A 14,827-nucleotide genomic window follows, 5' to 3' on the forward strand; every position below is an offset into this window, starting at 1 on the left:
GCACATCCTTCATGTCTTTACACACAAACCCCAGCAGGGCACGACGGCAAAAAATTATCATTCAGGGCGGTGAAATAGCCCCCAAAATGAGGGGAGGGGAAAGAGGAGGGGCAGCAGCGCCCTTCCTCCTCGCCTCCGCTGCCGCTTGTCCCCGGGCAGCCGCCGTAGAGGGCGGTTGGGAGCCGGGTGTGCGCGGTCTTTTCGGCCGCCATGAGCCTGTGGGTGGACAAGTACCGGCCCGGCAGCCTGGGCCGCCTGGACTTCCACCGGCAGCAGGCCGCGCAGCTCCGCTGCCTGGTGAGGGGGCGGCCGGGGCTGGGGGGGGGGCGCGGACCCTGCGCCGCGGGTTCGAGACCCGGCCCGCCCGTTCGCGCAGACAGCGGTTAAACAGCTAATTAGCTGATTAATCCGGTCATATTTAAAGGTGTTAGAGCGTATAGTGTATAAGGAGGAACTTATATACACGTACATACGCACCAGAAGTGTTTGTGTGTATATATATGTATTTCAGCCCTAAGTTGTCACCCTGGAAGCAAATGCTTACTTTTTGGGGGGTGTTTCCAGTGAAATGGGGCTATGTATTGTTTTGAGGGGCAAATATCTTCCAAATGAAATATTACTGAAGGAAAGGAGTTCCTTCTGATGAACTTCATCAGTTCATAATTTAACTAGTATGTAACATCAATACCTCAAAAAGTCATTTCATATAAACTTCAGTGAGAATGGTTATATAAATCATAAATTTTAACCTAAGAAAAATAACTGTTGTGGTTAACCAATCTTGCTGCTTCGCGTTCAGGTTCAGTGTGGTGACTTCCCCCATCTCTTGGTGTATGGACCGTCAGGCGCTGGAAAGAAGACGAGGATAATGTGTCTGTTACGGGAGTTATATGGTCCAGGCGTGGAAAAACTGAGGATTGAGCATCAGAGCATAACGGTAAAAAAAGAAAGGTCCCCTGTGAAGCACCATGGATACGTGCATACTGATATCTTTCTCTTATAAGGCCTTTATTTAAACTTAAGAATGTATATTTACTGGTTATATATAGACTGGATGGTATAAATATAGGGTATATGCACTGTTCAGACCCAAGTTCATGGGTTATATAAATATTGCTGTATTTATGCAGGTTTTTCTGGCTTGTCCAAAGCTTTTTCTACAAAGTGTTTCTCCTTGTGGACAAAATATAATTTATTTTGAATTACTGATTCCAGTAATAAGATTCCTTGATACAAAACTCAGTAAATGTACTATGCCTTAATAATCACCATTACACTATAATCACCATTAGTATTTGAATCACAGAATGGCTTGGGTTGAAAGAGACTTTACAGACTGTCCAATTCCAACCCACCTACCCCGGTTTCTGTTTAACAGGGTAGCTGATATCTCAGAACTCCTTTTCTCCTTCAAGGGTGGGTAGTGAGGGGTAGGAGATGCATTAAGGCTAGTGTTTGAGTGGTTATTTTATTTGTAGGACTTAACAGTTTTCCTATGACCTAGCTAGTTATAATCTGTAAGATTGATATTTCCTTCTGATTTCAGAACTCTTTCTGAAATGTAATATGGTTACTTTCTACACAGGCACCTTCTAAAAAGAAAATAGAAATTAGCACGATTGCAAGCAATTATCACCTTGAAGTTAACCCAAGGTAAGTGTCCAGTTAAAAAAAAAAAAAAAAGAAATTCCCACTTTAAATATAAGGCACTAGCCTTATTGCAAGTGGTTTTGAGCGATATAAGGGCCTGATAGCCCAATTTATTGCCTGAACAAATTAGATATTGGCTTGTAGGTTTGGGCAGCACATGAGGGTAGGGAGAGGATCTTTAATTGAACAGCTCTAAATGAACAAACATTTGGATTGCTGTATAATTAAAACAGTAATGTTCTGCTTAACCAGCTGGATCAGCATGCAGATGTAGAGGACTGGGTACTGAGGAACAATTCTGGATTCATAAGTTTAGCCATTTGGGTTGCAATTGAGAACTTTATTGGAACCAACAACCCAAAATTATTACTTCTCTTAAAAATACAAAAACAAAGTAACTTGAAAGCAAGCAAGGTTTACATCATAACTCGTTTAAAATAGCGCAAAGCATAGAGTTTTAAAAACAAAGGAACAACAACAAAAAGCACTCACTAAATCCTGGGAGTCCTGTTATGAGGGAAGTCAAACGTTGATTTAAGTGGCAGAAGCTGTAAGGGTGTGCTGTATGTCTCCTGTGACAGTTGTGAAATTGCTGATGATAGTTTGCTGACCCAAAGTAAATACTTGTATTTACCTGAAGCCCTTTAATGTTACTTTAAATCACAAGACAGTAAATGTCTTTGTGCATTGGTAGGTTTTGGTTATGGTGGCTTTGCTGTCTGAGTTAAAACTATAAGACAGCAAGTATCCTGAAGTAACTTGTAGCTTTGTGCTTACCAGTAAATCTCTTCACATGTTGCTCTGTTTCTATCATACAGCGTGGTCTTTAAAAGCTTCTTTTGCTGTTAGTCTCTATATATTGATCAGCGAATATCTGCTGGTATTCTGGTGTGGCCTCAAACAAAGCTGAGGTTTCTTACTAATAAACTGTATAATTAAGAATAAACGGTAATAGTGAATATATCATCTTGGTGATTTAAAAGGTCTCATATTCAATCTTCTGCTCTGACAACCTAATGTGACTGATACTTCTGTTACTCTCTAGAGTGCTTCAGTTTGAAACATTTTTTTAAAAAAAGGTGTTTTATTTTAAATATGCAGCAATTTCACTATTGTAGGTTTTGTATTATTAGAATGTGGGTTCACAGGCTTTAAGCGACGGAATAATTGTCACTGTCATGTTTATGTCTGACCAGACAGTGAACCTGCATGTGCTGGTTAATGTTCATCAGTATGATTTGTGAATTTTGATAGAATAATAGTATAGTGAAATAATGTGGTTCATCCTTGGTAACATGGAATGTGATAAATGGCTATCAGGGAAAGGAAATTAACTCCTGGGAAGGGATAGGACTCTACAGGCATTGAATTTATTATGGAACTTTATTAGATTGGAGGAAAAAGAATGGTTCTATCATCTGAATTCCAAAACATTGCCTCCTGGTCACTTGAATAGCTCAAGTAGATATTCTAAAATGGGGTACCCTGAGTAAGTGAGTAGTGAAAGAATAAAGAAGGGTAAAAAGCACATTTGTGTGGTAATTCTGCCTCTGCTCATTGTTTTCCTGGAATATTTGCTGTGGTTGTGTAGTATCAAGGATAATCCATCACCATGAAATTACGACCTTGGATTCTCTGTTACTGCAAAAAATACTTTAAATACTAGGAAACTGTTTTCCATTTCCAAAAGTTGATGTAACTGAGTAGAACTAGTTTTTTTGTTTTTGTTTTTTTTTGTAATCATAAGTCTGCTCCCTTGCTGAAGGACAGGTCTCTTGGACTGAGTAGGTGCTTCAGTCACAGTCAGCATAGCCTGTTCAGCAGATTGTGAACGTTGAGTTAATGTGATGCTTCTGTCCATTCTGCTGCCTTCTCCTTGGCAAAGAAGGGGAAGGTTGGGTTGAGTGGTGACTCAGGCAGGACAGACGAATGTCTTTTTTATTTGGTTGCCAGTGAAATGTTTCAGAGCTGCTTCCTCTATGAAGACAACAGTCTGAAGAGGCAAAGGATTTTTTTTTTCTTCCCTTCCCTTCTTTGCTGCTTCAGTAACACGGCTGCCAAATCAGTCACCCCAGTGGCTGTCAAATCTGACTCAAGCTAGCTGAGCTACTAACTTAAGGGCTAAGAAAGCTGTGCAGTTGCCAGTGAGGGGGTAGTACAGAGAAGAGACAGGAAGGAGATCAGCATGTATTTCCTCTTGTTTTCCTGCCTTCTAAGAAAAACAAGCCTGCCAGCTGTGCTCTAATGGTATCTCAGTATTAATCTTTTATTAGTAACTTTTTATAACTTCACTGTCTGCCATTCAAATTTGCATTAAGCATATGGTTTGTTCATAGCATGACATCTAGTTCTAAGGGAAAAATGAAGTGTTTACATCAGTCCTTTGAGTCAGGCATCCTACTGTGTGGTTAGACTCACTTTTTCTTTCCATGATGGTGGGCAAAAATGTTCGCACTAAGTGTATGTGTCCAAGTTGCAGGTGACAAAAGTTTTGATTTCTTATGCCAGAAAAATGGGTTTTGTTTTAGTAAGTTGATAAAAACATTTGACAACGGTTTTGCTACTTCCAAATACAGTGTGACTAATCCAGCTGTGCCTTCACAAAGTTTGGGTTTTTTTATTACTTGGGAAGGTAACTTCTAACCAAATGTGTGTGTTGAGGTTAATTCTAATCTCAACAGCTTCTGAATTCCTGTCATTCTTGGATAGTCAGTTGACCAAAAGGCTGCTTAGGAGGATGTATTTTTTTGTGCAGTGTAAAGATGTTGTTTTAAAACAAGTTCTATTTAATCTCTTGATGCAGTGATGCTGGAAATAATGACCGTGTGGTAATTCAGGAACTCTTGAAGACAGTAGCACAATCCCAACAGCTTGAGACAAGTACTCAGCGTGACTTCAAAGGTGAGTAAAAACAGCGTAAAAACAAAGTACTTCTGAAACTTTTTTTTCTGAGATTTCAGGTGACTGAATCTACAGAAAGTAGCTACAAAAAATAATTGTTTTGTATTGAGTGTCTCTTGATTGTTCCAAAGCATTATTGAAATATATCTTTTTCTTTGTAATACCATGCAAAGGCCCTGCATCTGCTGTAAAAAGGCAGCTTTCTGCCACTCCTTTGCTAAGATAAGATGTTAGCTTCTTAATATAAAATACGTTGAGGGCAGTCTTCAAGAAATGTGTGGGTTTTTATATAACCTTATGCCATAAATTAGTTTAGCATTTCTTACTTAGAATTCCTGTAAGAAGTTATTACACTTATTATCAGGTTGAAAGCTTCTACATCTACCTGAATTACTTGGCACTGAAGCGTTGCAGGCCCTACTCTAGAAATGGACATTCTAGTACATAAGTATAGAGTATCAGGGAGTGGCAGACTACACAAGGCATGCTTATTGTCTTAATCTTGCCTTATTTTCTTGTCTGTGGAACTGTGCTGCTTGCATAATTCATTTTAATATTATCACTTATATGTCAAAGTACTCATTTTATTAAGGCAATCTGATATGGAAAAAAAATGTACACTTCTTTTTACCCTTTTTCAGTGGTGCTGTTAACAGAAGTCGACAAACTGACTAAAGATGCCCAGCATGCTTTGAGAAGAACAATGGAGAAGTACATGGCAACCTGCAGGCTGATCCTGTGCTGCAATTCCATCTCAAAAATCATAGCACCTATCCAAAGCAGATGCCTGGCCATCCGAGTGCCTGCTCCCAGCATTGAAGATGTACGTTGAAACAGAAGCCGAAATAAATCCTTTAAAACTTCTTGCCAGATGAGTTCTTGTTGCGGGCTTCTGAAATGTTTTATTTTCACCGGGTGACCTAGTTTTTCCTCGTGGTGGGTGATTTGTCAAGCACATCACTTGAAAGAGTGGTCCATCTCTGGTTCAGAAATTTCTCAAGTAGGAGAACCTGTTGGTGCTGAACTGTTTGCTGAATGTTGCACTCTGTGCTGTTTCCCATCTAGATCTGTAATGTATTGTCCAGTGTGTGTAAGAAGGAAGGCCTGACTCTTCCTCAGGAACTGGCTCAAAGGCTTGCAGAGAAGTCTGGCAGGAATCTTCGGAAAGCACTGCTTATGTGCGAGTCTTGCAGAGTACAACAGTAAGTGACTGCTAAATATTAATGTAAACTATGCTTTTAGACATAGAAATCAACTTCTGTATCCTTGTTCGAGTAGGTGACAGTTTGCTTTATCATCATCATTATGTAGGTATCCTTTCACTGCTGATCAAGACATTCCTGAAATGGACTGGGAAGTTTATTTGAGAGAAACTGCAAATGCTATTGTCAGCCAACAGACACCACAAAGGTAGATGAGTAAACATGCTTACATTTATAAATTATGTATGTATATTATTTTTTTTTCTTGATTGTAAGAAATGCCGTAGTTAAAAACATGCCATCTTCAGTTATTTGTAATTTTATGATATTTTACTGGAGTTCGTAGCTTAGTGGATTTCAAGATTAGAAATATAGCCTGCGTGACACTGGAGTAAGTCTCTGTTGTTCACGTAGCAGTAGTGAGGCTTGTTTTGAAATGGTCTAACCATTTTTAAGCACCACACTGAAAGGTTTTAGGCAAATTCTCAAGTCTGGAGGAGATGACCGGAAATGATCAGAGACATCTAGAGAACTTGACATGTATGGAAGCATGACTTAGAACAGAGTGGACAGATGTGGAAAGACTTAAGAAAAAAGCAGTAACATTTTTCATGATGTTCATGGTGGGAAGGCTTGGAAGTGAGGTTAAGTTGCAGTAGACTTTTAATTAGACGTGTTTCAGGAATTATGTAGTGTCTTGAATGTTTGTGGCCTTTCTAGGTCTCTTTCAACTCAAATCTTTTATGTTCAGTTTTTTGGTTAAATCTATAGGTGGTTTTTGGTCTTCACTTTAATGGTGAACTATCCATTTCTCTGCCCTTTCTGTACAATGTGTTGCAGATTTGTTATCAAAAGTGAGCATAAGCTTAGTTGAGTACTGTGCTGTCCTTTTTACTGTCATACTTAAAGCTTTTCTTTCGTCACCTCTAGCATAACGTGACTTTGTGAAAGAGCTTAGGATGAAGTGAGAAATAAACACTTTCATTTTCAAGCACAGTGGGATATGCCCTCTTTATTATTCCACCTTGTGTCTCATACATGCAGCCTTCTTTTAGGCTACTCTGAGTATTACTTGATGTCATTGAAAATCTTGTATAGAAATCAAATGTCTGTAGCCTCTCAGTATCCAATGTTGATAATTGGATCATTTTCTACCACCTGATCATCTTGCCCACACTTGACATGATGACCACAGAAAAGCAATATAAATGAGTCTTGTGACTACTCAATTTTGTGGTGCCTTCTCACTAGTCTTAAGCATAAATAATAAAAACTTAGATACGAAGAAGAATTAGAGAAATAAGCCTAAGACAAATTCTAATAGCCTTGTAGCTTTTAGATTAGCTGTTGTAGATACACTAAAATTAAATAAACTATGTTCACATATAGTATATCGAATAAAAGGGGATATGCAGCTCGTGAATGGGAACTTATCTGACATGCAATGCTTCTGGTTTTAAAAACAAAAAAATGCTTTGCATGGGTTGACCTTTTTCTTTTTTGTTCTCTTCTCTAAGGCATATTTCACAAATAGTGAAAATTTGCATGCTTTGTGAGTATAAGTCTGATATTTTGTCGTCTTTCCAACAGGCTTTTAGAGGTTCGTGGACGGCTTTATGAACTCCTAACACACTGTATTCCTCCTGAGATTATAATGAAGGTACTTCAGCTATCTCGCTCTTAATGTGATAGAGATATAAACACTGAATATCTGTTTTTAAATGGGAAAAAAAAAATCAAAAATACCCAAATATAGAAGGAAGGTTGTGTTCTTTCCAAATAAATGTTAGTAACTTCAAGATGCTTTTCCTTTCGGTGTTTCTTCCTATTAAAGTAACCAGAATAGTCCAGGTCATCTTTTTAAATCAGTAGCTAAAGACCTTGTTCCTGCAAACGCTGTTCCATAGCATTCAGTTCACAGGATCCTGAGTGTATCTACTGGACTGTTATGTTCATGTCTAAATATATATTGGAACATGGTTATGAGTAGTGTAGATCTTGAGGCAGGAAGATTCTGTTCCGTAACTAGTGTATTTTTATCACAACACTCCTTGTGCAGACCTCTGTTGAATGGGTATGCTGAACTTTACTTTGTGATCATAGACAGCAACATTATAGCTGAGTAAAACCAAACGAGGACATGCTTTGTCCCCTTGAAGATTTACCAGGTCATTTGTCATTTTCTGTACTGAAGCATAGGTGTATTTTTATGGGCTAGTTTTGATTCAGTTTGTTCTCTTTTTTGAAAATTCTGTTATATGTTCAGTATTTGCTGTGTCCTGTTGGAAAGGTTCATGAAGGAAAGTAGAGCAGCATGTTTCTGCAGAAATCTTGTTATATTATAAAACAAACAAACAAAAGAATAGGACACGTGTTTTTATTTTAGTCAGGGTGAAAAGATGCTGGAAGGAGAGGGGAAAAAACAAACAAACAAAATAAAACCCAGACCAGAACAAAAGGTGAAGGTTAAAGATAATGTTTGCAATTTACCCTGGGTGGATATTGCCATAGACAAAATCTTTTTGTCACATTAACTTCTTCTTTGTGACAGTTGCAGTAGTGACTTATCTTTAACTTTTCTTGCCTATGGTGTGTTAGTAGTTCCTGTATTACCCTGTTTGAGGACTCTTGTCTTCAAGTCAAAGGTGTCCTCTGCCTACTTCACAAACCTGAAACGTGCTAGAGATACTTCTCACTTAATCCCAGGTTTTAATAGAAATGGACTTGCAGTGATTTTTTTTTTTTGTCCTAACCAAAAATAGTGTGTTTTTTCTTTTGTCATGGTGGAAGTAGTTGTAAAGTATTTTGTATGTCTGTATATTTACATAAATGTGTATATATAGCCTTTAAGCCATTTCCTTGTTGTTAACAACACCTTATATTACTCCTTTTGATCAGTGATGTCAAGATAGGAAATAAGTAATTTTAACAAACCTGTGTCTTCGTAAAATTCTCCTTATAGTGGTGTGCATGCATGCAAGTAGAGTTTATAGCATTTGGAGTTGAAGTTAGTTTATTTTCATCATTAAGGCATGAGTAGTTCCCTTATAAGATTTTTCTTGTCTAAGAATATAACAGTTAACTTCTGTTTTGACATGAATTATTTATCCCGGAAGAATATTCTGAAGAGACACAGTTCCATCAATCTAGTTCTGTCACAGAGGTGGTGTAATGATTCTTGAACATCTTTTCTGTTAAATTCTTGACTGAGCTGACGGTCACTTGCTTAGCTATTTCCAGAAAATTGAGGTTATCCTCTTTAACAGAAAGAGTAATTTTTTTGAATATTGTCTTGCTTTTAGGGTCTTCTGTCAGAGCTTTTGAATAACTGTGATGGACAACTGAAAGGAGAAGTTGCACAAATGGCAGCCTTCTACGAACACCGCTTGCAACTGGGCAGCAAAGCCATTTATCATCTTGAAGCATTTGTAGCAAAGTTTATGGCAATTTACAAGAAGTTTATGGAGGATGGACTAGATGACATGATGTTCTAACTCTGATGCCTGGAGCTGCATACAGAGTCTTTGTATCATGATGGCAGTAAAATAGCAAATAAATAACATGGTCTGCTTGTCCATGCTTGATGGCACATGGATATTGTTCAAAGTTATTTTGTTATTCATATAAACTACAACGAACTGAAGAAGAGTGTTCAGTTTTAGAAGCCAGATGGATTGTTAACAGCATCAAATCTATTGGTAAATTCATACATTGTCCTTTCCAAAAGACAACCGGTTGCCCCGGAAGCTGTATAAGGTCATAGTCTGTGCGGTATTTGTAAGCTTACATTAAGAAGAGATGCTGCATGTTGGCTTCTTGATTGTTCAAGGCCTGGGCTGTAAGCAAAAGATTTTATATATCCATGGTGTGGTAAATTCCAGTCTGAGGAATATATATATTTTCTGCCTAGTCACTTAGATGTCTTGCTTGTTTGGCTGTTTTGTTTTTTAATCACAGTGTTTCTTATCTTGTGTGTTGATACTGAATGTTTTCTGACTCCTGTTTGTAAGCAGTTGTATTGAAATTGGGTGAATAATGCATCTTCATTGCTTGTATATCAGTTTGACAACACTGAACTTTTTTGTTTAGAAGGAATATATCCATATAAAGTAAGGCCACTTGCTGGCTGACACTTTCATGTTTATTTTAACACACATAACTGTTCAGATAAAGACTGTTCTTTTGACTCTGGTTTAATGGATGGTCAAGTTTCAAATTTTGAAAAAAAAAAACTTTAGGATGTGAAAGAATACGTAATGCTTTTTTTTTTTTTTTTTTTTTTTAAATGGCAGAATAAACTGTAAGAGAATATGAACAACAAATTAAATGCAGAATTAGTGTATGTGATAGCCTTAAATGAATGTACATTCCGGCTTTATGACTTTACTTTGATGTAGAATATCTTTCAGAAAGGTGGGACATGCATCTTCAGGGAGACACTGAAATAAAAAAAAGTTACACCAATTTATGCTGCAAGTCTTTCACGTTATTTCTATGTTCTGTGGTACCCTAAAAATGATTGAATTGCCATTTGTAGCTGTCATTTTGCTGATTTAGACTATTACTAGATAGTTTTAAATATGCATATAAATGTATTAAATACTGTTTCCTAGTCCCCTTAATTAAGCCAGAAAGCATTTAGATTTTGAAGACTTCTTGAGTCATAACTAGTTATATATAATGGCTTTTTATTTTTATTTTTTTTTAATTAAGGGCCTCTCTGCAGTAATTGATAAAGAATCTCCCTAGTTTTTTTCATCAAAGAGCAAGTGTCATTGCTGTTCTCTGGGAACTTGGCCATCCCTGTGTGTGTCGTTAACACACTGCTTACCTTCCGCTTCATTCTCACGAGACAGTGCTGGCCTGCTTTGTGCCCAACTGGTCTTGAAATTGAGGAAATCTAAAAGATGGGCTCTCTCTTCCATCTGCTCTTGTCACGCAAAGCTACAGCAGTGGTAGTTTGTCAAGATAGCAAGGAGTCTTGATTGACTGATGGAGATCCTGGAAAATCATTATTTTGTTAATTCTGAAATAAATTACATTAGCAGAATCAATAATTGTGGAAATGAATGCTTAAATAACTTGCAAGACAGAGTGCAAGAATAGGAGAGGGGGCATAATTACTGCATGTACTGATTGCTTGCTGTTTCAGCAGCCCAGTCAGTACCTATTTTCAAAAGCCAAATAAAATTTACTTTTTGCCTACTCTAACTCCAGGATGTGATGACAATGGTAAGTGACACCGTTTAAAAGTGCCCACTGCCTCTTTTAATCAGCTGTCCCTGGAAAGGGTGCCACAGAAAGGCTATGAAGGGCATCCTGAAGCTTCATGACAACTGCCTCCCTGGCCCCATCCTGCTTTCTAGAAGTTAAAGCAGCTTTCTGTTCAGGTAAGCAGCACTTACCTACCTTGGTATTGTGTTTTATTTTCTTGTCTGTGGTTTAGCATCCTGTTCTGTGAACCATTATAAGTGAAACATCTGAGTTCAACATTTGGTGAAGCAGGCTTGGTCCACGTCACTGTACCTCCCAGTAAGAACTAATGTAGGAGAAGAAGAATGGTTGTAGGGACTTGTGAAATACAATCCACGTGGAGGTTGAAGAGGAGCTGGACAGTACTTGTGTCAGCTGGAGATAGAGGAGTGGATTGCTGCTTGAAAGGACCTCAGCTTCTTTGTCCAGGAGACTGAAACCCCAACATAATGGTGTGGCTGCTCTTGCTCCTCTTTTTGAATGGTTTCATTTTTATGCTTGTTTCACCCAAGATAAGTAGTCAAGGATGGAAAAATAGGGTAATGATCAGAGATAGAGGAGAGTGACCATCACTGTTATGGAAAGCATGTGGTTCCTCCTGATGATCCTGCTTAATAAACAAACACAATGTCTAATAAGCCTCTGTACATGTTCCCTCTTCCTACGGTAACTAACTTTTAAGGGAAGAAGTGCCTTAGTATCCACAATCAGTAAGCAGTGTAATTTTTAGAGTACCTCCTTACAGACTAAGCCTCTTTTGGGTAGCTGTAGCATTTACACAGAAGCTGTGTGGTGTAGAACTGGGCTGCTGGGCTGTGCTGGAGGAAGCAGGGGGCCAGTGCCCCCCAATTCCTCACGATGCCCATCAGCAAATGGAGCTGATGGGACTGTATAACCAGGTAGCTAATAAACAAAAAGGAGACTTTGGCTGTTTTTCCCCTTATGAGGTTACCATGTAAAGCACCATATGTGTCTTTTACCACAAAAGCAGAACATTAGCCTGGTAAGCAAGGGTGTTGGGGTGGGCATGGCTGCCTTCACAGCTCTTATTTTGTGCAGCTGAGCAACGGTGCCATGCCAGACCTACGCTGAGCAATGCACACCACACCTGCCTCACAGATCAAGTGGGAGAGGCAGTCAGATAGTCTTTTAAACACCGAATAGCACAGGATCAACCTCTAGATGATCTGTTTCTTCAGCTGATTTCATCTTTTGAGACCTGCTTAGAAATGCTTCTGAATTGCATGCTGTGAGGATTACCCCTGCTTTCATCCAGCATCACCTCCTGCTAGTTCAAAATGAGAACTTCAGGCTGCTCCCACCCAGGTGGGACTTAAATGCTGAACAAGTCTGAGATGTTGCAGAGGAGTCAGCTTCACAGTAGCATAGAAAGCTAGGGGTGAATCTGATTAAATATATATATATCAAGAAACCAGACAGCAACTACGCTAGTCAAAACTCTCTGCTCTGCAAAGATCAGCTGTGCAAAGGGTGAGTGGTGCATTCAGGCTTCGTTATTCCCTATTTCTAAACTCTAAGCATTAACTCCTGTAAGAAATATTTTTAAATTATAGTTGTGTTTTTTTTTTTTTTTTTTTTTTTTTTTTTTAGGTTTCCATGGTAAACAGCACTATTTGAGCATTAATCATAATAAAAATGTCATGTTTGGAAGACAGATTTTAAAAATTTAATTGATTAAATAAATTCATATTAGCAAAGCTGACGTGAGGCACGTCCCCTTCTTTATGGAAGAAGTAGCCTGATTATTGCAGGTTAGAAGGTAAGGTAGATAAGAGAAGAGTTCATTATCACAAATTTTCCTTCCAGTGCAGGGAATTCAAGATTATTATAGTTCATTGATATAAAATAATAGCTGTAATTTGTCTTGTTGGAAAGAGCTCTGGTATGCTTGAGCAGTCTTTAATCCTTCTTGCTTAATGTCTTGTGCCTGCACTAACAATTAGTGCTGTATGGATTTATTGCATTGGATTTCAATCAATGACCCGAAACAAAATCCGGAGTTGTAGCCTGCTAAATAAAAGTTGTCTTAAAATGACAGTGAAATGTGCTTCTAGTTCTTGAAGGCCTAAATACTTCTCTTTATCCTTATTTTTCATATGCAGGGAAGGAAAGCAAATATGTAAGCATGCAAGAGAAATCAAAAGGAATCAACTCTACTGTTGAATGTGCCCTGCAGACTAATCAATAGTATGTCATCCAAGTTGCATGTCAGGAATTAGTTGCACGTTGCAACGTGATCAAGATTAAAGGGTTTGCCATTAACTTCAATATGTTGAGAAAAGGACTCAGATTCTTCTGTCATCAAAACTTGAATTATTTTCTGTCCAAATTAATTGAGATAATCAGGCCTACCCCAGTCACTTATTATTACTTTTTTTTAAACATTGGATGCTTTGCTTATCTGAAAAATAAGCCTATTAGCCATTAAACATCCCTATAACTGATTTTCTTCTACATTTGTGTACGGCATGCGTACTGAGCTTCTGGAAGAATTTGTGCACTCTGTTGCAGCATTCCTTGAGCTAGTAAACATTGTAGAAGGTGTGTTTCCTGTTCATGTTCCCATAAGGGCTGTAAGGCAATTCTGTCATGACTTACTCTTAAAATACCTTTCTTGGGTGTTTTTAGCCTCTTCTCATGACACTACACAGTTAGGAGAGTTTGGATCAAGGGCAACTAACAACAGAGAGATGGAGACCTACTGTCACCTCCCTCTTCTGGCTGCCCCAGTGTTTCCTCAAGAACATTTTCTTCTTTTTGAATAAGACTATTTACTTTGCTATATTAAATGTGCTGCTCTTGTTTGGAAGTCTGTGACAGACAGTGAGTGGAAACAGCTTTACCATAGCTAAACGTTGCTGATACGGGCTTTCACTGCAGGCAAACTGGTGCTCTTCTTTTAAACTTGCAACGCTATGTTCACATAAAATTATTTGTTGTGCTAAATTATGAAAGGGACACTTAGCACCGTCCTGGTCACAATGAGACGTTAAGGGTATGTTAAAATAAAGCAAACATTTTGAGAAATCTATGACAAATTCTCTGTGCTTTTTGCCTCTAGGAGTTCTGTAAAATGTTTTCAGTCTTGAGTAGGAAGGAAGGCAAGAAAATCCAGAGCCCAATCAAAGAGAAGAAACAAAGAAGTCAGAAGGATGAAGCAGACAAGGACAGATCCTGGGGGAGGACAGGTATACTCATTAATTGTATTTACATTTCAAAGGCAAGTTAACTGCAGTGTTCTTAATCATAGCCTACACTTGGGTTCCCTGCCACACACCATGAATAATATGCTTTGGTGGGTAGAATAAGTGACCCAATAGGTTTCTTCCACTTTTAATTTCATGGATGATCTTAATTTGAGAGGTCAGTACAAATGCCTATGGTAAATGACAATTTTGGGCCAGTAATTACTAATTAAGACAGAAGTCAAGATGCTGGCTTAGGCAGTTTTGGATAGATCACAGATAACCTTGCAGGAGCTGATTAACTCAAACAGAACACCTCCTTAGGTGATAGCTACCAAATGACACTGGAATAATTTTTAAAATTGAAAAGGATGAGGGAAAAGGATTTATGAAACTCTCAGCTCAGTTTTCTCCGGAGAAAGAATTTCGATAATAAGTGGGATTAGCTCTTTGCCAATTAGCAGACAATTAGAAGAAAGACATTTACCCGGTGGGCAAAAGTCTTTTATGATAGACTCGTCCTCATCAAACCTGTTTATGCCAGAGGAAGATAAACAGTGTTTGTTCACAGTCTCTTAGCTCTAGGGATGTGAGTATTACGGGCTGCAGCCACTG

At 38.3% G+C, this 14,827-nt stretch overlaps 1 protein-coding gene across 1 annotated transcript; it reads left to right on the forward strand.

Moving 5' to 3' along the window:
• Positions 1 to 169: 169 nt before the first annotated feature.
• RFC3 (replication factor C subunit 3) lies at positions 170 to 10,141 on the forward strand. Its single transcript, XM_084291656.1, has 9 exons — positions 170 to 297; positions 800 to 937; positions 1,586 to 1,653; positions 4,454 to 4,551; positions 5,193 to 5,374; positions 5,617 to 5,753; positions 5,863 to 5,961; positions 7,344 to 7,413; positions 9,056 to 10,141. The coding sequence occupies exons 1-9, from the start codon at positions 211 to 213 to the stop codon at positions 9,245 to 9,247; spliced, it is 1,071 nt and encodes a 356-aa protein (XP_084147782.1). The 5' UTR covers positions 170 to 210; the 3' UTR covers positions 9,248 to 10,141.
• The last annotated feature ends 4,686 nt before the right edge of the window (positions 10,142 to 14,827 follow it).

This window comes from Netta rufina (assembly GCF_964035555.1).
Source record: "Netta rufina genome assembly, chromosome: 1".
NCBI classification, from domain to species: domain Eukaryota; kingdom Metazoa; phylum Chordata; class Aves; order Anseriformes; family Anatidae; genus Netta; species Netta rufina.

Excerpts from the sequence above, each read along its gene's own strand:
- RFC3 (XM_084291656.1), top strand. The coding sequence starts at position 211 with ATGAGCCTGTGGGTGGACAAGTACCGGCCCGGCAGCCTGGGCCGCCTG. Across the intron at positions 298-799 it reads CCGCGCAGCTCCGCTGCCTG|GTTCAGTGTGGTGACTTCCC; the intron begins GTGAGGGGGCGG and ends CTTCGCGTTCAG. Across the intron at positions 5,754-5,862 it reads GAGTCTTGCAGAGTACAACA|GTATCCTTTCACTGCTGATC; the intron begins GTAAGTGACTGC and ends ATCATTATGTAG.